This window comes from Ambystoma mexicanum, chromosome 2p (assembly GCF_040938575.1).
Source record: "Ambystoma mexicanum isolate Mex_15411 chromosome 2p, UKY_AmexF1_1, whole genome shotgun sequence".
In the NCBI taxonomy this organism is placed as follows: Eukaryota; Metazoa; Chordata; class Amphibia; order Caudata; family Ambystomatidae; genus Ambystoma; species Ambystoma mexicanum.
Genome location: NC_090923.1, coordinates 993,891,706 through 993,917,552, shown reverse-complemented (window position 1 = coordinate 993,917,552; position 25,847 = coordinate 993,891,706). Strand labels below are relative to the sequence as shown.

The following is a 25,847-nucleotide window of genomic DNA, read 5'->3' as shown; positions in this document are numbered from 1 at the left end:
AGTACCAGTTATGGTACATGTAAAAAGGACAAACTCTAAAAACTAAATTTTTTAAGAATCATGTAAACGCTGTTCTCCTACTTTTATATTCCTAATTCCCTAACTTACTCTTAAAATAAAAAAGCCACAAAATACAGACTAATGGTCCAACTCAACTTTTAGTGCGATTATTTACAAAAAAAACGGATGTAGTGTCAGAACTAGTTTAGAATTAAATTTATGGTTTTTCAGGGTGCATACTCATTCTTTTTCAATATACCAGGTAAATTGCTCTAAATGTGCTTCTAAATTCACGAAAGAGGTAGATGCGTACTTCAAAGTGCTTTAAAAAAGTTACAATCACATAATTAACACTATTGTCAATGCTCCCCATTCATTTTTTATGTGCATTGGAGCATGTTCTAATTTCATAAGAAAGAGGACATTTCATTGTCCGAATTAAGACCTCTTTCCACTGTCTGAAATCGGCAAATTAATTTAGATTCCTCTTGTCTCAGTTTCAATTCTTGGTCCCCTCCTCTGGGTCCCAGGGTCACTTTCTTTAGGCCCATAAATCTGATGTCTTGTTTGCTGCTTAGTTGGTGATTTTTTTGCCAGTGGGATGCTAGTGGTAAATTGGCATTCTGACTTCCAATGCTGGACATATGTTCCCTGATTCTTATGCGCATCTCTCGAATAGTACTTCCAATATATATTTTTTTGCACTCGCAGATTATTGCACAAATCACAAATCTTGTTTTGCAGTTTATGAAGTCCGTAATGGTATGTTTGGTGCCAAATGAGTCTTCAAACACTTCTGTATTCTCCCTTGCATATTGACACATAGAGCATGAGCCACATTTCTTAAATCCTTTGGGTAACTGTGGTAGCCATGAGATATTTTCCACACGTTTTACTTCTGGTAACATTGATGGACTCAAAATATTCTTCAAAGTTTTTGCTCTTTTAAATGTTACTGTTGGACTATCTTCAATAAAATCTTTAATATGAGGATCTAGTTTAAAAAAAGGCCCCAATTATTTTTCAAAATTCTTCTCAACGTGGCATTGTTAGCACAGTATGTTGTGATGAATCTTATTCGTTCGGGCTGCCCGCTAGTTTGTTTACTCCTCATAAGTGTGTTTTCTCTATTTATTTTGTTTGCTTGTTCCCGTGCTTTTGCAATGGTTTTTCTAGCATATCCCCTGGCCAAAAAACGATTTGAAAGCAATTTGCATTCCGCATCAAAGGTTACTTTTGCTGAACAGTTCCTTCGAGCTCGTATGAACTCACCTTTAGGGATGTTTCTAATTACTGAGTTGTAATGACAACTTGTCGCAAACAGGGTCGAATTAGCCTCTGTTGACTTCCGGTAAGTTTTGGTCATTATTTGGTTTTCCTCTATATAGATTGTGAGGTCTAAATAGTTGACCTCTGATGTGCTGGAGGTTCCAGTGAATTGTATTCCTAAAGAGTTCTGATTCGCTCTTTGTCTAAATGCTTCAAGTTGGTTGTTGGTTCCCTTCCAGATGAGAAAAACATCATCTATGTATCGTTTCCATAAGACAACTCTGTCCCCATAATCTCCGTCTGGGTATATGTGTTTGTCTTCATACATGGCCATTGTAAGGTTTGCCAAAGCTGGTGCATATTTCACACCCATAGCTACGCCACGGGTTTGTCTATAGAATTCCTAGTTAAACAAAAAGACATTGTTTTTGAGTGTCAGAAGCAGCATTTCTTTAAGCATCTGTGTTGATTGATAGTTGGAAGCTGTATCTTGGGAAAATGTGTAGTCTATGGCCTCTAAAGCTGTCTCATGTTTAATCGATGTGTATAGTGCTGTGACGTCCCATGTGGCCAAGATGTATCCTGGTTGCCATTCAACTTCTATTAGTTTGTTAATAATCGCTGCTGTGTCCTTAAGAAATGATTTGGTTATGTTGACTCTGGGTCTGAGAATATGATCAATGTACTCTGCCATATTGACAGTGGCTCAGCCTATTCCACTCAATATAGGTCTCCCTTCCGGAATAGAGTGAACGTTTTTGTGAACTTTAGGTAGAAAGTATATTGTTGGTAGTATGGGATGTTTGATTTCCAGTGCATGTTTCTCTTCATCTGTTAGAAGTCCTTTACGGTGCCAGTCTGAAATTGCTTCTCTAAGTTCCTTGACGATTTCCACTTTCGGATTTGATGGTCATTTCACATAGCATTGAGGAATTGTGAGATGGTTTCGAGCCATTGTTATGTAATCTTCCTGATTCATAATTACTATTTTTCCACCTTTATCAGCTGCCTTAATGGTCAAATTGGAATCTTGTTGTAGATCTTGAAGTGCTTTTCTTTCTGTTTGCGACAAATTGTCAAATTTGTATTTGCTTTTAGATGTATTCTTCTTTTTGTTTTTTGCATCAAAATCCTCATTTAAATCTTTGGTTACTGATTTGTAAAAGGCATCTATTAGGTTTTCTGGCATCAGTTGGGGTGTGAATTTAGATTTGATTCTCATTTCCTTTGATGTGAGATTAGTTTGTCGTATTTGTAGTTCATGTAAAGTTTCATGCATGTGTCGTTCTGTATTGTCTTCCAAAGATCTTAGTAACTGAATATAATTCAGGTCTTCAATAGCAAGATCACTCCTTGTCATTGGGGATTCTCTCTGTGTACTGGTATTACTTACTTGTGTAGCAAACCATTTTTTAAGCTTGAGTTTCCTGACAAACTTGAATAAGTCTATGTGTATATTTGTGGTGTTAAACTCCGTTGTTGGGGCAAAAGTAAATCCTTTGTTTAATAGAGAAACTTCCTCTGTTGTCAGAATCCGATTGGATAGGTTTAAAACTAGGTTATTTATTTCGTCTTTTTGGCTGCCTCCCTCGCTGCAGCTCTTGTTAGTCTTCTGAAATCTTCTAGGGCATCGGGATTTCCTGGATCTACCACTCCCATGTTTCCCCCTGCACCTGCAACTGGTTGTTGTTGGTTCGGTTGTGATGGGAGTAAAAAATGTACTTGTTTCTGATAGATGGTTCGGTTGCCTTTTTTATATCTTCTGATTTGGTTTAAAAACCTAGTCCTGTGGTCATTCGGTTTGATGAATCTGTTTCTTCATCTGTTTCTTTGTCTTGATCTACTTCAGATTCTGCATCCGAGCTACCCTGTGATGTGTTGGGAGTACTTTCTCTAGAGCTTGGTTTTGAAAGTTGTTTGTATTTGTCTTGAAAGGTATAAAACTTGTCAGCCTGATAATCTCGATCATCTCGGAAGAATTTCCTCATTTTTCTTAATTTGATTTCATCCTGATAATCTTTTAAGATCTCAAACATTTTCTGATAGTTCTTTTCTTTTGTCACCTCTAAGGCTTTTGCATCATTAATCTCCTTTTTAATGGTATCTATTTGTTCGGTGATCCTTTTATGTTCTCTATGGGCATGTTCTACCAATAGGTCTAACATATTCTTTGAACTCTGATTCAAATTCTTTTCCCATTGTTCAGCCAAATCTTTATCTTCGTCTCGTGTGAAGTCAGGAAATATTAAAATATGCAGTCCCCTAGGTATTTGTTCTTTACTGATATAATTTTTTAGCGAAATGATTTCCCAATATTTATCAATTTCATGACGTGATGCTCTCTCTAATTTGATAAATTTGTAGCGTAGGTCTTCTCATGGTTTGGGTAGGTTGGATGCGAACGCGTGGGCCTTACTTCCCTTTGGGGTAAAAAGATTGGCTGCATCTTGTTCTCTACTTTCTAAATATTCTGCCATTTTGCTAATATCATGTGATTTAGTCTTGGTCAGCAAGGTCTGAAGTGCCCAGTACTAACAACAGTGAATTGAAATGAGGAACCTTTTCAGTGGACACTTATGAAGTTAGACCTCAGCGCCCTTATTAGAGCAATAGATTTGTCGCATGTGCTAGGTAACAACGGAGAAGTGTTGGCTCCTTTACTCCGTTTTCAATGGAAGCATAATTAGTTAACGTTACACCTCTTGCATTCATGCGCCATACTTCCAAATAAGATATCTCCACTCAGTCAGTTTGTAATTTATGAAGTGCTATATTTATGTGAACGGGTGCCCTTTAACGATGACACGTGTTTCGACGGTCTCCGCCGTCTTTATCAAATCAGGGCTAAATATTAATCCATCCACACTGACAAAAAATATAACAATCAAACAAAATTATATCACCATTTTGTTGAGTTAATCACATGTGAACACAGAAAACAGGGAGGGGAATAGGGAAGGATTGGTTAGGGTGAACAAAAGTCATACCACATGTTGAGAAAAACAAATAAGCCAATGGGAGAAAAATAGAAAGAAAAGAGAAAAAAAAGCACAATGATTATAATGTTCTATTGATTCATGTCAATTTCATTTCTTTTGTCACCTCTTAGGCTTTCACATCGTTAATCTCCTTTTTAATGGTATCTGTTTTCTGTGTTCACATGTGATTAACTCAACAAAATGGTGATATAATTTTGTTTGATTGTTGTGTACTTTACCTTGCTTCTGTCCTCTCCTCCCGCCTACACCAGGCTTTCCTGCCTTCCACTCCTAGTGCTCTGAAGTGACTCCCAACTATGTGGGTGCTCAACAAAACTACACTCATATAAATGAATTGATGAATAATTAAATAGATAAAGAAATAAACAAACAAACAAACAAACAACAAATGAAGCTGTGTCCAGTGGAGCTGAGTCTTAAGCTCCCACTGAGCCAGCAGAAATCTCTCAACCAGTTGTGATGTGGGGGCTCACAACCAGGAAGATGGGCCCGGCCCAGTCACACAGACGTTCAGCATGATGGCAACTTCAGAAGGAAATACCCTGCACTGAGGCACCCATCAGCCTTTATGACAGTGGGGAGGCATACATGAACTTCATCGCATAGAGCTTCATTGAAAACTCCGTTCAGGAGACAGATGAGGAGTAGAGCTGATAGCCAGAGAGCTTCAAAGTTAGAGAGCTCTTGAATAGCTGGACATAAACTAAGAATCCGTCTTGTGAAAGAAGACAGGAAGAGATAAACTAGCCTTGTGCCATTTGGTGGCACAAGCAACATATGAAGGGGTAATTGACAAGTAAGGGCTATGTGAAAGGTTTACAGTAATTCCCATAGAACAGTGATTGTAGGAACTTGTTACGGGGTCCATTTCCACTTAGGTCTCTAGGCTGGCAGTGTCCTCTTGGAACGAGTAGTCCCTTAGCCTCTTCTTTGGGGTTGGAAGAAAGGTCACATGGTTTAGGCCTCACTGCCCTTATACGCAAGATCTAAAGCAATCTGGTTGTTACTGTCAAAATGTCACGTGCCTTATGCCATTGCCAGGCCGTGTAAAGTGTTCCCCTCGGTACATGGAACTTGTGGTGTGAGAGGTGCCAATGAGACACTATGTTTGATACATTGTTCAGCATATTTGGACTCCTGGAGCACCTTCTAATTCCCAGCGCTGTTAGACCTGGGGTGTGAAACTCAGTCCGATAGTGGGCCGGTTTCGATTGAAATGCACATCTTGTGAGCTGCAACATTGGGCCTACAAAATGAACAGTATAGCAAAAAAAGAGTGCCGGATGGAAAATCTTTAAGTGCAAGCAAACTAAGTGAGTGAGTCTGGAGCCAATGAGGAGGGCTGCCTCGAAGTACTGTCAGAGTGAACCATTGCACTAGGTGTGGGGTTCAATTCAGGGGTCGCAATTGTCAGTATAAACTGCCTAGAAATAGCCATCACATGGTAAAAATGGGCATGGAGAAGGATAGTGTGAAGTAGGTAAGGAAAACAAAGGTTTACTGACGTGAGGTTTTCAGTTTCTACATGAAGTCCCTTCTCCCTTTCCATGAAAGCCATTAAAAAGTAGTACAAAAAAAGTAAACACAGAAAATGGCCACCAGGAAACAGGGAGAAGGGACATCATGTAGTCCCTTTTCCCTTTCCATGGCGGCCAGACATGAACATCGAGGTACGCGAAGAAGTGTAGGTAAGGCTTTGTCAGGCTGGTAACTACCCGACGACGGCCAATGAGATTGGATGTTACAATCTCATTGTCGCTCGCCAGGTACTTATAAAATGTATGCAGACTAACAAACTAAAAAAAACAGAGTCACAAAAGGAACATGTTGCTCAGAGTGCCAAATGAAAATGAATGGCAAAAGGAGAGGACCGACCAGGGATGCTCAAAGATGCAGTCAAAACGGGTTCGCTTCTGAGGACTAAGGAAAGCTGCACAAGTTGAAACCGGCCATTAGCACCTTAAGTAGAAGTGAGGAACTGAATGCAGAAGCCGGCAGAGAATGAAGAACATTGAAAAAGAATAATCAAAGACAGGAAGGATGTCCAAATGTGAGAATCAAAAGAAATGGGGATGAGGGGCTGGGAGCTGGAGGATGAAAACAAAAGGGCATTGTCCAACTGTGAGAATCATAAGAAAAGGGGATGAGGGGCTGGGAGCTGGAGGATGAAAACAAAAGGGCACTGTCCAACTGTGAGAATCAAAAGAAAAGGGGATGAGGGGCTGGGAGCTGGAGGATGAAAACAAAAGGGCACACACAGTTCATGGCCAGGCTCTGCCAGGAATGCACCCATGCTATGTCATTCAGCCAGGACCACCAGCGGCAGGTGGAGCACCTCTTAAATCATCTGAGTTGTATGTGTTTCTCATCTGCCATATGTTGGTGGTATTTTGTGTGCCCATGCAACCTTGAGAGTGACATTCATGCGATGAACGTCACGAGCACCACTGAGTTGGCTAACTGTAAAACACCTGCTATCAAGGGAGATGACGCTTCAGTGTCTGATGCGTGGCACATGAATGGTCAATATAGTATTATTTCTTCTCATTTGATGCATTTTGGGACCCAATTCATATTCATCTGAAAGCTGCATTCCTCCCTCAGCTGGCGGGTTTGGGGTTTCACCTCCTACTTGTGTGCTGTTCTGGCAGCAGCATTACTTTCTATTCTGCAAAGCCCCCGCACCCCCAAAAAAAGCAAAACAACGAGGCTGAAAAGATCGATATTTTTTGGTCAAAGCTTTGCTGAATGTTTGCACTATTTTATTAAAAAATAGATGGGGTGGGGTAAGAGGAAAGATTAAGGGACTCATTACGCGGACGGCGGTGGACCAAGGTGCTATTAGCACCTTGGTCCATGCCGGTAAAATATCGGTACCGCTTTGGTGGAAAGGGGAATTACCGCCCCATTCCAAGGTTGGCGGGGCGGTAATTCCCCCTTCCACCATTGCCCTTCCCCATTCCCATTTTTGCCCCATAGTGCTCTATGGGAATGGGGAAGGTGCAAATTGCGGTACCGTAATTAGCTCCCTGGTCCCTTTGCGGGTTGGTTTTTAACGCCTGGAAAAAGCAGGCGTTAAATTCCCCAACTCACAAAGGGACCTCGTAGTAAGGCGGTAAGGGTTTACCGGTAAAATACCGGTACCGGTAAACCCTTACCGCCTACCGTGTAATGAGGCCCTAAGATAGTGGGTAGTGTGTGTGGGAGTGTGGGGGTCCTCTCCACGTGCATTATTTATTAAAAAAATATTTACTCTTTCAAAACATTTTCTCAATTCAACCAAAAAAACTCTGGGCCTCATTACACGGAATGCGCTGAACCATGGCGCTATCAGCGCCATGGTTCATGCCGGTAAAATACTGGCCCCGCCTTGGTGGAAAGGGGAATTACCGCCCCATTCCAAGGTTGGCGGGGCGGTAATTCCCCCTTCCACCATTGCCCTTCCCCATTCCCATTTTTGCCCCATAGGGCTCTATGGGAATGGGGAAGGTGCTAATTACGGTACCGCAAATTGCGGTACCGTAATTAGCTCCACTGGTCCCTTTGCGGGTTGGTTTTTAACGCCTGCAAAAAGCAGGCGTTAAATTCCCCAACCCGCAAAGGGACCTCGCAGTAAGGCGGTAAGGATTTACCGGTACCGGTAAAATACCGGTACCGGTAAACCCCTACCGCCTACCGTGTAATGAGGCCCTCTGTCTTTTCAGCCTTGTCATTTTTTTTTTTTTTTGGCAATATATGTTCATTTTCATGCTCCTTTTCAACACAGTGTTAATTGCACGTGAGGACCACATCCACAAACACTTGCTTGCCCATGGTCCTCCCATTGTAAAATTGATTGCTTTGTGTTAAGGGGTGTACAAAAGGCACATGAACCCAGGCTGTCCCAGGTTCCCATGTGTTTTTAGCACAAAACAAATATATCTGCGTGGAGGCCGGCATTACAATGAATTCCTATGGCGTCTGCCTGCTTTCTACAGGTTTAAAATGCATGCGGAATGCATAGGGATTGAAGCCTCTCCTCCCACATAAGATGGATGTATTTTCTGCCTTGATCAGGGGTGAGAAGCGAGGTGGACTTTACGCTCCATGCCCTAGCTCTGTGCAAGAACTATGATCATGAGTGCCTGTCTCCACCTGTTCATTACGTTCCAGGCCACACTCTGATGATGACAGGAACGTGAGGCCCTTTCGGCGTTTTGCCAGAATAGCAGTTACCCGCCCCCCTCACCTCCCGCCGCCATCTTGTGAGCCCTGAAAGATAAGAATGCAGTTACCTGAAATGAACCAGCAAAACCAGAAGATGCTCAACATCATGAGAGCGGCCAATAGCAGCATAGTGGGCTTCAGCACGAAGACCGCCAAGAGCAATCCCAGGAGGATGAAGACCACCCCCTGCACCACGAGGTAGAGTGGTATGAAGGACTGAATGGTGCACTGGTCCATGTACACAACACCTGTGGGCGAAAGGTAACATGTGTGAGTGGTCAAAAATATCCGCTACATACCAGAAAACGCGCAGGCTGTACCTTCAACTGCATCTTTTTTTATACAGGGTCGCACCTAATATATGAGTTCCTAATTCTGGCAACTTGGAAAACTGGAGTACCAGGAGATGAAGTGATTTCAGCAGGATCAGAGAAGGCGGCGAAGCAGAGAAGCCAGCATTTGCAATCATGTCGCTGAGCAGCAACCCATCACTTAGTTGCATTAGTCTCAGAGAAATCAAATGGTCTCATGTAATGCCAAGAGGAACTCCTATGCCCATCTACAGTCAGTTTAAGCTCACATGCACAAGTGCTGCCCTCATATTCTGGGTGCAGAATCTAAGGGACAGGTGCTGTCGCGGAATCACAGAACTAATCTTACTAGTTTTCACTCTGCTCAATCAGTGCAGATGTTCAAACATGTCCCGGAAGGCACTCTGCCCCAATGTCTCGACAGGAATACACGTCCCAGAGTTCACTCTAAGCATGTGCAGAAGCATCAGTGCGCGGTATTGCCCAGAAGGCAGAAAGGAGAGAAAAGACCTAGGCTAATTAGCCTTCGGTGTGGGCCGCACACCCGTGATTCCCACTAGGAGTTAAATATCTTGACTTAGTCTTTGGAATCAATGTGAACCAACTCTGGAGTGTTTCAAATCAATGTATTTGTTCATAAATCATTTGTTGCGTCAAAATAATTGGTTATACATCACGAATTAGGCTGACGCAAAATTTGTAGCAAACAAGAAGGCACTCTGCCTCACTCTGCATAAATGCCTCGACAGGAATAGATGTCCTATATTGCACTCTGACTAAGCAGGTGCAGTGTTATCAGAGAGCTGTTTGTCCCAGAAGGCACTCTGCCTCACTCTGCATAAATACCTAGACAGGAATGCATGTCCTATATTGCACTCTGACTAAGCAGGTGCAGTGTTATCAGAGGGCTGTATGTCCCAGAAGGCACTCTGCCTCACTCTGCATAAATACCTCGACAGGAATGCATGTCCTATATTGCACTCTGACTAAGCAGGTGCAGCGGTATCAGAGGGCTGTATGTCCCAGAAGGCACTCTCCCTCACTCTGCATAAATGCCTCGACAGGAATACATGTCCTTTATTACACTCTGACTAAGCAGGTGTAGCGGTATCAGAGGGCTGTATGTCCCAGAAGGCACTCTCCCTCACTCTGCATAAATGCCTCGACAGGAATACATGTCCTATATTGCACTCTGACTAAGCAGGTGCAGTGTTATCAGAGGGCTGTATGTCCCAGAAGGCACTCTCCCTCACTCTGCATAAATGCCTCGACAGGAATACATGTCCCATATTGCACTGCTCTGACTGAGCAGTTGCAGTGATATCAGAGCACTGTATGTCCCAGAAGGAACTCTGCATAAATGCCTCCATAGGAATAGATATTGCGCTCTAACTAAGCAGGTGCAAGTGTATCAGAGGGCTCTATGTCCCAGAAGATGCACTCTGACTAAGCAGGTGCAGTGGTATCAGAGGGTTCTCTGATACCCATAAAGCACTCTGCCTCATTCTGCATAAATGCCTCGACAGGAATACATGTCCCATATTGCACCGCTCTGACTAAGCAGGTGCAGTGCTATCAGAGAGCTGTATGTCCCAGAAGGGACTCTGCATCACTCTGCATAAATGTCTCAACAGGAATACATATTGTGCTCTAACTAAGCAGGTGCAGTTTTATAAGAAGGTTGTATGTCCCAGAAGGTGCACTCTACCTAAGCAGGTGCAGTGGTATCAGAGGGCTGTATGTCCCAGAAGGCACTCTGCCTCACTCTGCATAAATATCTTGACAGGAACACATGCCCCATTTTGAAATCTGTCTAAGCAGGTTGTTAGCAACTCTGATACTTGATTATCTTTGAGGCGCATCTGCAATGACACTGGCCTACCGCTGAACACCCGTGCCTAGCAAGGTCGCTGAGCTGAGCTGTGGAATGTGTGATGTCTCAGGCTGCTGGTCCCCTCCTGAGAAGTACACGGCTGACGGCACTCCTCGTAGATATGATAGTGCATCGTCCTTTTCTCCAAAAAGGGCCTGTTTGGTATTATGCACGCATCATACCTGCTGTTTTATGACTGGAGAATGGATTTTGCCACTCCGTTTGTATATAAGGATGAGTCATGCACTGGTGTGTTTTGCATTATAGCCCATTTCTCTCTCCTTCTGGTCTCCTGTGTATCATTTGTGTCTGAGTGCCTGAAGTGTCGTGGGGGAGCAGGACGAGCCTGTGACACAGGTGCAGTGGTATCAGAGGGCTGCATGTCCCAGAAGGCACAGCATTGATATCAGGATGGGGCCACATGTTGCAGAATGTATTATTCACCACTCTTTACTGGTGTCCCTGCATGCATTCATTGTACCTCAGTTAAGATGGTTTCGCGCACATGACTCTACAGTATGCCACATATCACCTTTCAGCCAACCTGCACAAATGTCAGAGCAGGGTGCCATGTCCCAGAGTGTTTCTATCACGCTCGGTATACAAACTCACAAAGTGGATTATGTATCCCTGTACTCACTCAGCACATGTGTCCTCCAAAACCATAAGGACCCAGAATGCTCTCTGCTTCACACAGTGGAGAAAACCACTTCAGTTTTATTATCCCAGAACACGATATCAGATTAAAAGAAATGTTATCATAAGACCGTATATCTCATGAACCAGCAGGCCTCCCTCAGCACAAATGCCTCAGCAGGACTTTATGCCACAAGCGCCATTCTGCCTCTCTCCGTTCAGATGCTGCCACCACACTCAGTGCTACGTGGTTCTGCTCACTATAGACGAGGCCACAAGATCACATGTCGAAACGCACGAGTTGGGCGGTAGCCCTTAAATGCGACAGTAACGCTATTACTGCCGCATTTAAGGTCTGGCCCAATCAAGAGTCTGGCGGAAAAAGGGAGTTTTACCTCCAGCTTTTTGCTGGAGGTAAAAACACAATTTAGAGCCTGTTTCTGGTGCTATTTGCACGGCGCTAATAGCGACACTCCAAGCCCATTGGGTGCAATGGGAATGGCATTTACCAGCCCCTCTTCCCCCCGCAACTCGGGATCCAGCGCAAAATGTGCCAGACTGAGTGCGGTAACGCAAAAGAGCATTTTGGCGGTATCCCAGCACAATTAGCACTGAGATACTGCCGGGATACCACCCGACTTGTGATGAGGCCCAATGTGCCTCACTTGGGACAATTGCCATAGGACTTGCCATAGCAGAAATACGTTGTATTTCATTTGCTGCCAAACCTTTGTTATTTCTTTGTGCTGCAAATAATAGGTTACCAACAAACATACATTTAGCTTAGAGAGTTAGAAGGTAAAGCCTTCCCTTCTGCTGAGCCATTGCAAGGAATTCTGCCACCCTAGGTAAACTTTCAGATTGTCACCCCACCCCCCCCCACCCCCAGATCCAAATTGTTCTCAACCAACCTGCCTGCTTCATTTTGTTACGGATTGCCTCAAACCCATTTCCTCCACCTAACACATTGCTCACGTCTTCTGCTGTGGATTGATCCCATTGCACTTTCCTCACCCTCACGTCCACTCACAGTGCTAGGTTTCAGAAGTAAAATGAAAGCCTCTGTGTTTCATAAATACAGGTTTCTTAACAAGCCAATGATACTATAGAAACAACAATCTGCCCCACCAAACATAGCAAAACATTTGGGTGGATTTTCTGGGAAACAGCTGAGGCTCATATGTGAATTTAGAGGAGAAATGACCACAGGGGGAAATGTGTATATCTTCAAATGTTAAAATAGGTTGCTCAAAACATTAGAAACACATCTGTGTAACTCTACCACATGGCATGTCAAAAACGAGGAAGGACACATGCTGAGAATTAAGATTTGAGAAGTAGACAAAACATTATTAAACAAAACCCACTTCCACATTTAAAAAAGATGAACTGTTTCATTTTTATTTTAAAAAGAGTTGAGTCATGTAAAAGCATGCTACCAGGTTAAAGGGCTGAAGAGAGCTGTTGGCACTTGCCGGCTTCACTCTCATTGAATTGCACCCCTCCCACCAACCACACCCCCCACAGCCTTGTCTTCACAAGGTGAGGATTTCCCCGAAGGAGGGGCTGACTTCTAAGCCAGCATGCAAAAAAAGAAATCAACAAATGAATCAAACGAATATGGGGCAGCTCAAAACAGCAGCTCCTGGTGCCCTGCCAGATTTGGTGCCACATCACCAAAACAAAAGAAACAAGCATTGGCAATGGCAACAGTTTGGGCCTTTTTGGTGCAAAATGGTGCGAGTAGCTGGGCATATAACTGCAGTGCCTGGCAAATGTATGCCTAATACCTATATACAAGTCAAAACTGTTGGCTTTGCCAATGGTTGTTTTTAATAGGACTTCAGTGAAGGACAGCATAGTGTAGAGAAGGTCCCAAATACAGCCCACATTCCAACCGCCCATTTTGAAGTACCAGGAACGTTCACGCCGAAATATGTGACGTATGATGAGCAAATAAACCAACAGAGAACCACAGTGGGGCTCTGTCCAGTACCATCAGAAGAACAATGGCTATTGAAGTACCGGTACCAAGGAAACCATGGACAGTAAGGTACCCATTGAGAAAACCATATCAACAAATGAAACGAAATGAAGATCGTCTAAGTACAGTCCCTGAAGAAGCCAAGAAGGTCTTAATGGAAGACGAATGGTGACGTCACGAGAACCCGGACTGACTCACATATAGAAGAAATGATGACCAGAGAATGATGTAAAGAGACAAAACGCCATAAACAAGGGACATCATGGATCTAAAGTGAAAAGACGATGACAAATATAAGAAGCTTAAGCTGTGGGCATGATGAAGATATTAGACCAGTTTGCGCATGTACATATGCGTGGAACCGCAAGAAAGCTAAGAAAACCGTGCAGCTTGCTATGCTTAGTCGAAAGATAGTGCGGCAAGCACCACCTATACATATCTACCTCAAACAAAGCACGTTATATAAGTATAAATGTTATGTTTTTTATAAAGTTCGTCAGAGTTGTGAAGAGAGAGAGAAGATCACGCATCCGCTGATATTCATGAGACTCCCCTTTTTTGTACTTGTCATTAAACTGACTTCCTTTGCCAAACTGTCGAGTTGTCATTATTGATTTGGTGTTGGAGTATTAATCTGCACCCCCATTCATCTCAAGGTTGCTGCTATCTTGTCTTAAAGTGCTTCTGGGCAAACCCTGACTCTATTGGCCGGTTGGGGGTCCCAGAGTACACTTGGTAGCAGAGATCGGATGGTTATCGATTATCGATTAGATAAGACATTGACCGTCGACATAAAGTAACCCTAGGTCCTCGGCAATATCACAAGTCCTTTGCCATCCGGCTGAGTAGACCGTGAAGCTCCCCGTAGACAGAGGTTAGAGTAAAAAATGGAATCTGCAGACAGAGGTCTGAAGGGACCTGTGCTTCCCCACATAACCCCTCCCACTCCTACAGGCAGCTGAGTGGACGAACGGCAGGGAAGGGTGATGAAGGCAGTGATCTTGAGCATCCAGAGAGGAGACATATGCGAACGGTTAGTAAAAAAGACTAAACGCTTTGGCAAAAAGCGCATGCCTTAGAACAAGTAAGGGAAAGGTAACAGAGGGAGGTGGGAAAACAAAATATAGTCCGAAATAGAGTAGGATGTATATATATATATGGGGAAGGGAATAGTGACTCAAAGGGTGACTAAAGTAGCAAGAGAAAGGATACTGGGGGGGATACCCGAGAAGAGAGAGGATACCGGGTAGGGACACCCGAGAAGAGAGAGGATTCGCCTAATTCCTACGCTTTAACATAGCGGCTAGAAGAAACTTGCATCCAGAGTCCTGAATAAAAGAGGAACAAATAGGTCACCACGGCTGTTAAAGAAGCTTGTGAAAGGGATGAGTTTAAACTCCATGTCAGGGTAATATTAGAGGCAGAGGTCTGTGTAACCAGCTGGAGTTTGTCTACTCTGTGAACGTCTGTCTTATGTGTTATTTGTTGTGACGTCATAGGATGGAATTTTTCCTTCGAGAAACTAGCATAAAAATTACACGATTGGATATTTGAAATATTGAAGAATACAACCTGATGTATATTGAGTAAAATAGAAGATATAACATTTTGTGGAAAAAACGAGATTGGAGCTTGCGACAATTGGGTGCTTGCTCATATTGTTGGAACTGTTTGAGTAACGAAAAACATTAACAAGTGTCATAAAAAAGAGAAAGTGAACCGATTTAAATATGGAAGACATGACTCCATTAGTACACATGTGCAAACAGTTGCCAAAACATGCACCGAAACTAAAAAAGTACAGTGCAGGATGGGTTAAAGGAACTGCAAACAAGATGTTTATGCCATGGCCCCAGGGTGGATGGTTATCTAAAACGGTCCTACACCACATGACGACATATTTGCATGCCACATACACGGGCAAAAAGTTAGACAAACGCGTAGCTAGTCTAGAGTTGTGGAAAATGTACCAACAAGATAAGGAGGAGGAGCCGCCAGTAGATTGGATATTTAATGTATGCACAGAGGGGGGTGAGAAGCCCACAGCACCACCCGCCCCATCTGAAACAAAAATTGAAGGCAGTAAGGACGAAGGGTTATACCCGCTAAGAGAAACGAAAGCAGCCACAGGGTATAGTACCCCGGCATATGAGTCACCTATACAAAGTAGTGAAAAAACTTAAGACAAAGACAGAGATAGATATATCACCTCCAAAGTCCCGAGGGACAAGGAGAGATGCGAGAACGAGTGAAAAGGCCAGGCACAAGCAAGTACATCTCTCGACATGGAGAGAGAAGGCAAAAGATGGAAAGGAAACGAGGATAGAACTGATGAGATGGCATTCACACAAAACGAATGGATGGGTGGGCAGATTTTATTGAAGCTCGATGGTAAAGGCATAGATGACGCGAAACAAAAAGAGAAGTTAGATGACTTACAGAGAGAGGAGAAGGACAAAGAGAAAGGATTGAGAGACAAAAGAATAAGGAAAAAAGAGACGAGAACAGTTGTATCGCGAAGAGCAAGAAAAACAACGCAATTGTAAACAGAGAGCAGCCACTGATCTGACATACCGACAGGAGCAGCGAAGGATAGAAGAAGAGCTTAATACGAGAGAAAAGAATAAAGAGACAAAGGGATGAGGAAATCCGAAGGGCAAATGAACGTAGAGATGCAAAGAAAGAGGAAGAAAATAGGGTGAGAGAGGAAGCGAGGAAGCACAGAGAATTTTATGATGATGGAGAGCGAAGGCAAAGAGCATGTGATCTTGAATATCTAGAAAGGGAGGTTAAAAAACCTGAGCCAGTTGTAGACTGGGAAGATATAGAAGAATTTTTTCCTGAGTGCGATTCAGTAACCGGCACGTCTAGGGCGAATATCGAGGATGACTTCGACACCAGAAACATCAGAGAGATTATCAATAGAATATATGATGAAATGGGGCTGGAACAAGTATCCCAAGGGGAGGGGGAAGACGAGTGCCTGGAGAGTGCCTGGAGAGCACTCAGCTTTACGATACTGAGGATGTCTCCCGAAGTAGTGGAAATATAGAACTGTCTCTAGATAGGTTGGAAATCAGTAGGAACAAAGAGGATGCAAGAAGTTGCACGAGTTGGGCGCAGACAATGTCTGGGACCGAAAGAGAAGAGCATGAAGAAAAGGAGGAAGAGAGAAGACGCGAAAAACGATTCTCAGGAGGGAAAGGGATAAGATGGTTAGATTCTAGTGGGTCTGCACCGAGGGCATTAGAATCACCCACACAGTCAGACCGACACGAAGAAGTATCTCACGGTCAGAGGGGGGTGTCTCCACCACCCTATGTGAGCAGAGTAAGGACATTGCCAGGTAGGCAGCGATGCAGGAATATTACTCCTGCAATAGACAGAAGAACAATAAGAGAAGAGAGAGAGGGCTATGCGTCCCTATTTCCATTGCTCGAGAAAGGTGGAATGAGACTACAATATATTCCATGGCCTCACATGGATCAGGAAAACCTGAAAAATAAGCTTCCAATGTTGACATCGGGAGCCGGAAAAATGGATACACGAGCTAGAAAAAATGACGGGAGTGAACATATTAACTATAGGGGATATCAGAGGCCTTTTAATCACCATATTTGGTGATAAAGCAGACGATATGTGGACACGGGCAGGTTACCATGGTGTGACCACAGTTAATACTGCACATGACGGGCCCCATTTAACAACTGCAGAGCCGCGGTATGGAAAGCATTACGATTGCTATATCTGGATACTTCCAACATGGGAGCTATAATGACACGTAAAATGAAGCAGTCAGAGGACCCGTTGATTCATATCCAGAATTTCCAAGATGCGTGGGTACTCGAGACTCAGGAATCTTGGGGGAAATCTATACCCGTGTTCTACCATATATTATGCCAAGGGCTGCCAGAGCCGGTACAGAAACAGCTCAAGAAATTGGTAGGAATCGAGGCCAAACCGTGGTGTGAGATACAGTTGACCATCGCACACTATTGCAGGCTGCTGCAAGAAAAGAATTGAAAAGAAGAAGCTGTACGAAAGGGTGAAGAGGCAAAATTAGTGCAGAAGAAATTGTCAAAATATGCCCTTGACGAGGCAAAGATAACTAGCATAGACGGGTCGAGCATGCAGCAAGCCAATAATCCACAGCAGAATAATCAGGGGAAGAGGATTTAAAGGAAGAGGATGACAGAGTAATCAGTGAGTTTTTCTGATTAATCAAGGAGGATTTCAAAACGTGCAAAACGGCAATCAAGATATGCCAAATGGGCAAATAATCAGACCATCGCCAGTATGTTGGTTGTGTGGGATGACAGGGCATCTAGCACTCACATGCAGAAGTCAAGGCATAATGCAAAATCACCAAGGAACAAGAGCAGGTATGGTGAATCCACCTGTGTTTTTACAGCAGCGAGGAAATGGAGTTGCACAGAATCACACAGTGCAGCAACAAACACCAGTAGTGCAGCAAAGCCTACAATCTCAGAATTTGATGAGTTTTCCACAAGGACAGTCTCAACAGTCGCCAATGCAACTGTCACAGACAGTAAATACAGGACAGGCTACGAACCCTGAAATGAGGAGTAATATGGTGATGGGGGAAGTCCATTCACACAAAGTGGGACAAAATTATATATGGACTAGGACAGCTCACTGGGAACCCTGATGTGTTCTATCCTATCAGTGACACCAGACCCTCACCAGGAACCAAGGGTGGATGTTGTTATAGGGGATAAAGATTATTCCTTCCTAGCTGACAAGGGTGCAACACGTTCATGTATACGTGAAGGCAAGTTTTCCTTGTCCGGCGATGCTATAAATACTCAGAATTTCACAGGAGCTGCAAGTCGTGTTCCTTTTACAGACGCACTTCCAGTCTCTATAGGAGAATGTGATATGAATGTACCTCTATTATATTTGCGACAAACCCCAGTAAACATCTTGGGACGAGATCTAATGACAAAGTTAAACATGACGATCTCGTTCATGGAGGAGGGCATAGTATGTTCAACTCCAGGAATGCACTATTTGAATGTATGCGAAATAATTAGAGCATACGCAGGACACACAGCTATGAGGGCTGTACCATTGAAGCCTGAAATATTCACGTATGGAATACGTGTGCTAATGGTAGGGCTGCCAGGCCTTTGTGAGAAAACCATGAGGACTCCAGATGAATTTCTATTTAGGCCAAGAATACCTATGCAAGAAGAAAAGGGACATGTATTTCCCTTGGTGATACACACAGCTGCGATATGAGGGGAAATGGCTTTGATTGATGGTTGTGAATATGAAGGCCGACTATGGTGCACAGTAATCACCACTGAAGAAGGATACAGATTTACTGACGTCACTGATGACGATCTATTTGACGAGCAAGCAGATAGGGGAGAAACAGCAGTTGAGGTACACCTCACCTTTTGGGTGAAAATTATCAAAAGAGAAGTGCCTCAGAGAATGATGTTGGCACAGAACTGTCCTGAGTATTTCAAGGACGACCTGGCCCAGGTGCCTGTCTCAGTGTGGACCACAGGCGCCTATGAAGTAAGCTTATTGAAAGGAGTCGGAGAAGTGAAAATTAAACTGAAACCAGGAGCAATTCTTCCAAAAGCACGACAATATCCCATGTCCAGGGAGGCAGATGAAGGAATTTTTAAGAGGATTTCGGCTATGATGGGTCAAGGCATCTTAGTGACATCAGAGTCGTCATGAAATACTGCAATTTACCCTATCAAAAAATCAAAGGGAGGATCTTGGTGTTTAATTCAGGATTTACTCCCAATAAATGATATTGTTGAGGCCGAGTTCCCTTTAGACCCTAACCCAGCTACAATTATATGTAATATACCTGTTGAGGCAAAATATTTCACGGTGATTGACTTGAAAAATGCCCTTTTCTCAATCCCATTGCACCGAGACTTGCAAGATTTGACATCATTTACGTTCAGACAAATGCGTCTGAAAAGCACAAGTCTACCCCATGGGTACGGTGAGTCTTCTTCTATTTTGAACAGAGTCCTGAAAATGGACCTAAGCAATATTAGATTAGAAAGTGTTGTCTTACAATATGTGGATGACATCTTAATTTGTAGCACAACAGAGGAAAGATGCAGACACAATTCTGTTCAGCTATTAACCATATTGGCTGAAAAGGGATATAAGGTTGACAAAGAGAAGTTACAATATTGTCAACAAGAAGAGCTATATATAGGCCAGCTGATCTCACATGAGGGGAAATGGGTTACCCCAGAAAGGGACAAAGCCATACTGAACACGGCTAAGCCACACACGATAAAACAGATGCAAAGTTTTTTAGGTCTTTGCAATTATGTCAGGGCATGGGTCTTTGACTACAGCTCATATACCAAGCCCCTGTTACAGGCCCTAAAGAAGGCACAGGTGACCAAAGAAAAGATTGAATGGTCTCAGACCATGGAGGAAGGATTTTCTGAACTCAAGAGAGCCATTTGCATGGCACCAGTTTTAGGGATTCCCAATTATGCAGAGGAATTCCACCTGTTTTCACACACGAATGGCAGCATTATGACGGCAGTGCTCACACAGAGAACCACATTGGGGTACAAGCCCTTGGCATATTATAGTGGAAATTTGGACCCAGTGATGAGAGGTTATTTCCCTTGCAAACAATGTTTAGCTGCTGCAGAGTTCGCCATCGAGAAGGCTACAACCATTGTAATGGGATGCTCAATGATGCTGTACGTCGAGCACTCGCTATTTGCTATTCTAGAGAAACCAAAGGGCACACTAACATCTGAGAGAACTTCTGCTTATGAAGTGATCATATTGAATCCATCAATTAAAATAGTCTGATGCGAAATAGTGAACCCAGCTATGTTCATAGCCAAGCCAATCACTGAAAGAGAGCCAATAGATGACTATGCAAATTATGAAGAATTCTATGATGAAATTCCCAGAGTGAAGGAAAATGCATTGGCAGAAGGAGAAATTGTCTTCGTTGGCGGTTCTTCGAGAATCGAACAGAGCGATGGGCAAAGATATAAAGGCGCCGCTGTGATGAAACACAAGCAAATGGAGAATTTCGAGTGCTTCTTAGTGTACGATTACCATCTCATTATTCTGCACAGGCTGCAGAATTATTAGCATTGATACTCACGGTTGAGAATCACGCAGACCAGGAAGTAATGGTGTACAGTGACTCTGCCTATGTGATATCAATAATACATGCAGGCTTAGTGCGCGGGACAAGGAGGGGCTACCTCCAAGCGGATGGCATGCCAGTAAAGCACGCAGCCCTATTGGATAGGCTGATTAAGGCACTACAGCTCCCAGTGGGCCTAGCGGTCATAAAATGCACCGCACACACGAAGGGGACAGATTTTATCTCGTGGAAATCAAGCAGCAAACACAGAAGCCAAGCGTATGGCATCCAAGAGCGAGACGATCATGGATGTGGAAGTCGCAAATGTAAATGAAAAAATGATTGTCGCACGAAGTGAACCTGAGCTGCAATAATATGGGACAAACACAGTTAATGGGACTCCAAGGGGAGGCACCACAGGAGGTGAAAAACCTCTGGAAGCGGTGAGGGTGTTCTTTAAACCCCTCCGAAAGCTTGTGTAGACAAGACAGCACTGGTAACCAAGTAATGCCTATAGCCCTGTTAAAAATAGCACTGGAACAGTTACACTATCCAGCACATATGACAAAAGAGAATCTAGCAGCAACACTCGCTAGAGACGGGTTCATACCGAACTTAACAGAGCACGTTGCATTTTTTATGGTGAACTGTATAATTTGCCAACAGTTCATGGCTGGGCATACACTAAGAGTAATTAGAGGAGTCATCCCAAGGCCCAATGGACCTTTTCAGCACTTGCATGTCGATTAAGTCGATATGATTCAAGTATGTAACGGGTGCAGGTATTTAATTGTTGTGGTGTGTCCATTCTCTAGATGGATAGAAGCAGGTCCATGAACACACCCAGACTCTACCTGTGCAGCCAAATTTCTAGTGAGATGTGGGGAGTATGTGAAGTCATGAGATCAGATAATGGGACTTACTTTGTAAATGAATGTTTCGAACAGATTTGCTTGTTGCTTGGTATAAAGCACAAGTTCTCAACGGCATATCATCCGCAAGGTAACGGATTCTGTGAGAAGCTCAACGGCTTATTAAAGGAGAGGATAGGCAAGTTGAAGCTTACTCTAAGAAAGGGATGGTTACACTGCCTTCCTTTGGGACTGTATGTACTCAGAAACCAACCTGGTTCTGACCATCATCTTACGCCGCACGAAATAGCCACAGGAAGAAGAATGCACACCCCCCTGAAACGGAGCTAGATGTGAAGCCCAGCCAATAGGAGAAATCTTAGGGCCCGAAATGCAAAATTACTTGAATTGCATGACATCTTGTCTTACTGTAATTTTAGGCCAGCTGCAGCAACAAAAAAAAAGGGTGCAGGGTAGCACGGAACACAGAAGGATATACTACTGCAAACCCAGCTCAAGGATTACATGTACCATCAATTTTCCCTGGAGACACTGTCCTGGTGAAGAACCACATGAGGAAAAAGTGGGACGAGCCAAGGTTTAATGGTCCCTTTACAGTAGAAGACTGCACTCCCTCTTCAGTGAAGCTGCAAGGAGGAAGAGCTTGGATCTTTTTGGGTGACATCAAGCCATACATCGGAGAAGGCCCCACCGCAAAGAGACTACGGACGACGGGGAAGAACCAAGGCACGTGCAGACCAGATCCATGATGAGGAAGATGGACGTATGACCAGCAGCAAAGCAAATACAAACAAGTTTTGTGAAAAGTTGTGGCTTCATTTTGGACATTTCCTCTGATCACAAAAGGGGATAAGGACATAAAAACTGGTACTCTGTGCATCCTAGTTGCAGGGTGAACTAGAATATTGCACGTGTAAGCCACAACATAGCCTAGTGACTTTGAACCTTGGACTGAGGCATGCTGAAGCCTTGATTAGAAAAGAATATGCTACATTTTGAAAATACAGTATCCAGATTCTTTCCACACAGAGACTTTGTTCGGAATCACTTATGGTGTCCCACAATAACGACATCACCCAAGATGTGGTAACATATTTCGATCTAGTGCTAAGATCATACCCGTCACTGGTAGGAAGGCTCTCTTTCTTCAAGATCCTGAAAACGAAAAGACTACAAGGAGGCTGCTTACTGTAATTGCCGAGCAGTTCCTCTTACTTCCGGAATACAGCTAGAAAGAACCAAATGTCCCAAGTGGAGGAAGAAGCGAATAGGCTCATAAACATACTATTCTTTCGCCTAATTGAAGACTGTCCAGATCTTGTCAGAAGAACTACAGGCGTATTAAAATTTCTTCAAGATCCAGCAAATACAGAACATTTAAGTATAATCCTAAACGGAATCGTTATTCAAGTTGCTCTTCACGCACACCGAAATTGCAGAACCTGTTCACCGTGAGTGAGGGCCAAACAGTCCCAACCCTCAACAAGGGCAGTACAAATGTCCCTGTCACCAGAAGACAGCAGGTTGGTGAGCAATGTTTTCTTTCGCCTAATCGAGGATTTCCCAGAACTTGGAGGGAGACCTGTCGGTGTTGACGTCCTCACATTCATCAGAGACCCAGCTAATTCTACGCAGATGAGCATGCTCTTGCATGGTATCATGATGCAAGTCGAAGTATCTAACCATCAGCAGAACTATCTGAGGAGATTTTAAACTTTCCACTGAGGGACAGATCGAGAAAGTGGTGCATGAGACTTCACTGTTGTTATACTGACAAGCACACATGTCTTCAGGAATGAAGCAGATCAGAGGCACCGATTGGGAACTCATCTATTTTGAACATGCACAGTAAAGAGACTTGCTGAATCATTGCCCGATTTTGACACTTCCCATAGCCTAGCAAGAGAACTGTATCCAGAGATAACAGACAATCCATTGTTCAGACAAAGGGGGGACAACTGTTTTAGTACCTGCAAATCACAAACAGAACCAGCAGAATCCAGAGCTAATATTGTTTAGAAGTTGTATTAAAAGTTAGCATCTTTCAACGGATGATCGAGATGGGGATCCAAAGTAGCAATCTCGTCCTCCCTCAGGAGGAGAGACGTTAGTATTTTTCTGGAAGTAAATGCTGTAGACTGACATACAGGGGTATTATGTATTTATGCATTATGTTCATCATTGTTTTGCTGTCACTAATGATTAGAAATGCATTCTTTATTGGTACAAAAAGTGTTCCAGTTCCAGTGTACCCACATATGATATGATATGATAGTTTATTTATATAACGCCTATACACAATGTGTTTCAAAGCGCTTCAAGGCAAGGGAGGGAACAAGGGAAAATACAACATTCTTACAGGCCATGAACAGTAAGGATGTGAAATTAACTATCGTACTCGGCCTGACGACATTTCAGATAGTGCAAGTGCTAAGACATAGATAAGGAAGGGAGTGGGAAAGTGGGAAGGAAATGGAAACAGACAGGCGACTACCCTACTAGGCCTGACGACATTTCTGGCAGAGCCGGAGGAAAACAAAAGGTGAGGGAGAGGGGTGCGGAAAGGGAGGAGAGGAACAAAACAAGCGGCTACCGTACTAGGCCTGACATTGTTTCATGTAGTGCTGGAGGGAGGGGGGGAGACAGTAAGGTGATGGGGGAGTGACAGACGAGGTTGCTATCATACTAGGTCCAGGGAATTTTCTGATAGAGTAAGTGCATAGAAGAAAGTAAGTGGAGGAGGGGAGGAGATAGGAAAAGGGAGAGGGGAGGAGAGGACAGAACAGAGAGTAAGCAGTCAAACAGAGTGGAGAAGCAAGAGGGGAGAGCGAATACAATTGCAGAAGTCAGTAGTAACACATAATGTTGCAGGTCTGGATACAAGATAAAGATGGGAACAGCATGATTCAGGGCCACCATGAGTACAAGATGCAAAGAAAGTCCAGCATGAGAGTTGAGAAAGGGTGACGCACCATGAATCAATGAAGTCCATAAAAGCAAAACCCAGCATTGGCCACAGGACTGTGATGGTGAAACCAGAATGTATCAGGACAGACTCCTGTGTGCAGGAAAGGGGGCACAAGAGAGCAACACGGGGGGACCAGAGAGGGTGGGGATGGCCTATGGGGACAGAGGGTGTAAGCACATGTTGGTGCATGCTTACCTGCTGTGTTAGCAAGGGGTCGGACCCTGGATCCTCCTGGTCCGAAAAGGTCCAAACAGGAATTTCCCTTTTCTTTGACTGCCCTTCGCTTTGGACGCCCAGGTGAGACACGCCCTTGATCTAAGAGATAAGAGCAGGAAGGAAGAGGCAGGGCTAAGAAGGTGGGTGGTGCTTAGACCAAGTGACCTAGATCCACTTAGACCTGCTCCCCAGCTGCAAAGGAAAAGAGGATGGAGGGCTCCTTAAGTAGGGAAAAGAGCGGCATGCAGGAAGGCACCATGTGGGCGGAGCTTGCTAAGTGGTGAAAAGGAGCAGCAACCAGGAAGCCACCAGGTGGGCAGGGCTTAGGCCAGGTGACCTAGATCCACTTACACCTGCTCCCCAGCTGCAAAGGAAAAGAGGATGGAGGGCTCCTTAAGTAGGGAAAAGAGCGGCATGCAGGAAGGCACCATGTGGGCGGAGCTTGCTAAGTGGTGAAAAGGAGCAGCAACCAGGAAGCCACCAGGTGGGCGGGGCTTAGGCCAGGTGACCTAGATCCACTTACACCTTCTCCCCAGCTGCAAAGGAAAAGAGGCTGGAGGGCTCCTTAAGTAGGGAAAAGAGCGGCAAGCAGGAAGATACCAGGTGGGCGGGGCTTGCTAAGTGGTGAAAAAGAGCGGCAAACAGGAAGGCCCCAGGTGGGGGGGGCTTAGGCCAGGTGACCTAGATCCACTTACGCCTGCTCCCCAGCTGCAAAGGAAAAGAGGCTGGAGGGCTCCTTAAGTAGGGAAAAGAGCAGCAAGCAGGAAGGCACCAGGTGGGCGGGGTTTGCTAAGTGGTGAAAAGGAGCAGCAACCAGGAAGGCACCAGGTGGGAGGGGCTTAGGCCTGGTGACCTAGATCCACTTACACCTGCTCCCCAGCTGCAAAGGAAAAGAGGCTGGAGGGCTCCTTAAGTAGGGAAAAGAGCGGCAAGCAGGAAGATACCAGGTGGGCGGGGCTTGCTAAGTGGTGAAAAAGAGCGGCAAAAAGGAAGGCCCCAGGTGGGGGGGCTTAGGCCAGGTGACCTAGATCCACTTACGCCTGCTCCCCAGCTGCAAAGGAAAAGAGGCTGGAGGGCTCCTTAAGTAGGGAAAAGAGCGGCAAGCAGGAAGGCACCAGGTGGGCGGGGCTTTGCAAGTGGTGAAAAGGAGCAGCAAGCAGGAAGGCACCAGGTGGGGGAGGGTTTAGACCAGGTGACCTAGATCCACTTACACCTGCTCCCCAGCTGCAAATCGAAAAAAGGCTGGAGGACTCCTTAAGTAGAGAAAAGAGCGGCAAGCAGGAAGGCACCAGGTGGCCGGGGCTTGCTAAGTGGTGAAAAGGAGCGGCAACCAGGAAGGCACCAGGTGGGAGGGGCTTAGGCCAGGTGATCTATATCCACTTACACCACC

The 25,847-nt window shown here is 44.4% G+C and overlaps 1 protein-coding gene across 2 annotated transcripts in view; it reads right to left on the bottom strand.

Moving 5' to 3' along the window:
* LOC138567003 (transmembrane protein 272-like) overlaps positions 1 to 25,847 on the bottom strand; it is a 343,482-nt gene that overhangs the window by 21,844 nt on the left and 295,791 nt on the right. For both annotated transcript variants that reach the window (XM_069644808.1, XM_069644807.1), the window contains exon 6: positions 8,543 to 8,722. In XM_069644808.1, coding sequence (XP_069500909.1) covers positions 8,543 to 8,722 — 180 coding nt within the window. The remainder of the gene's footprint in view (positions 1 to 8,542; positions 8,723 to 25,847) is intronic.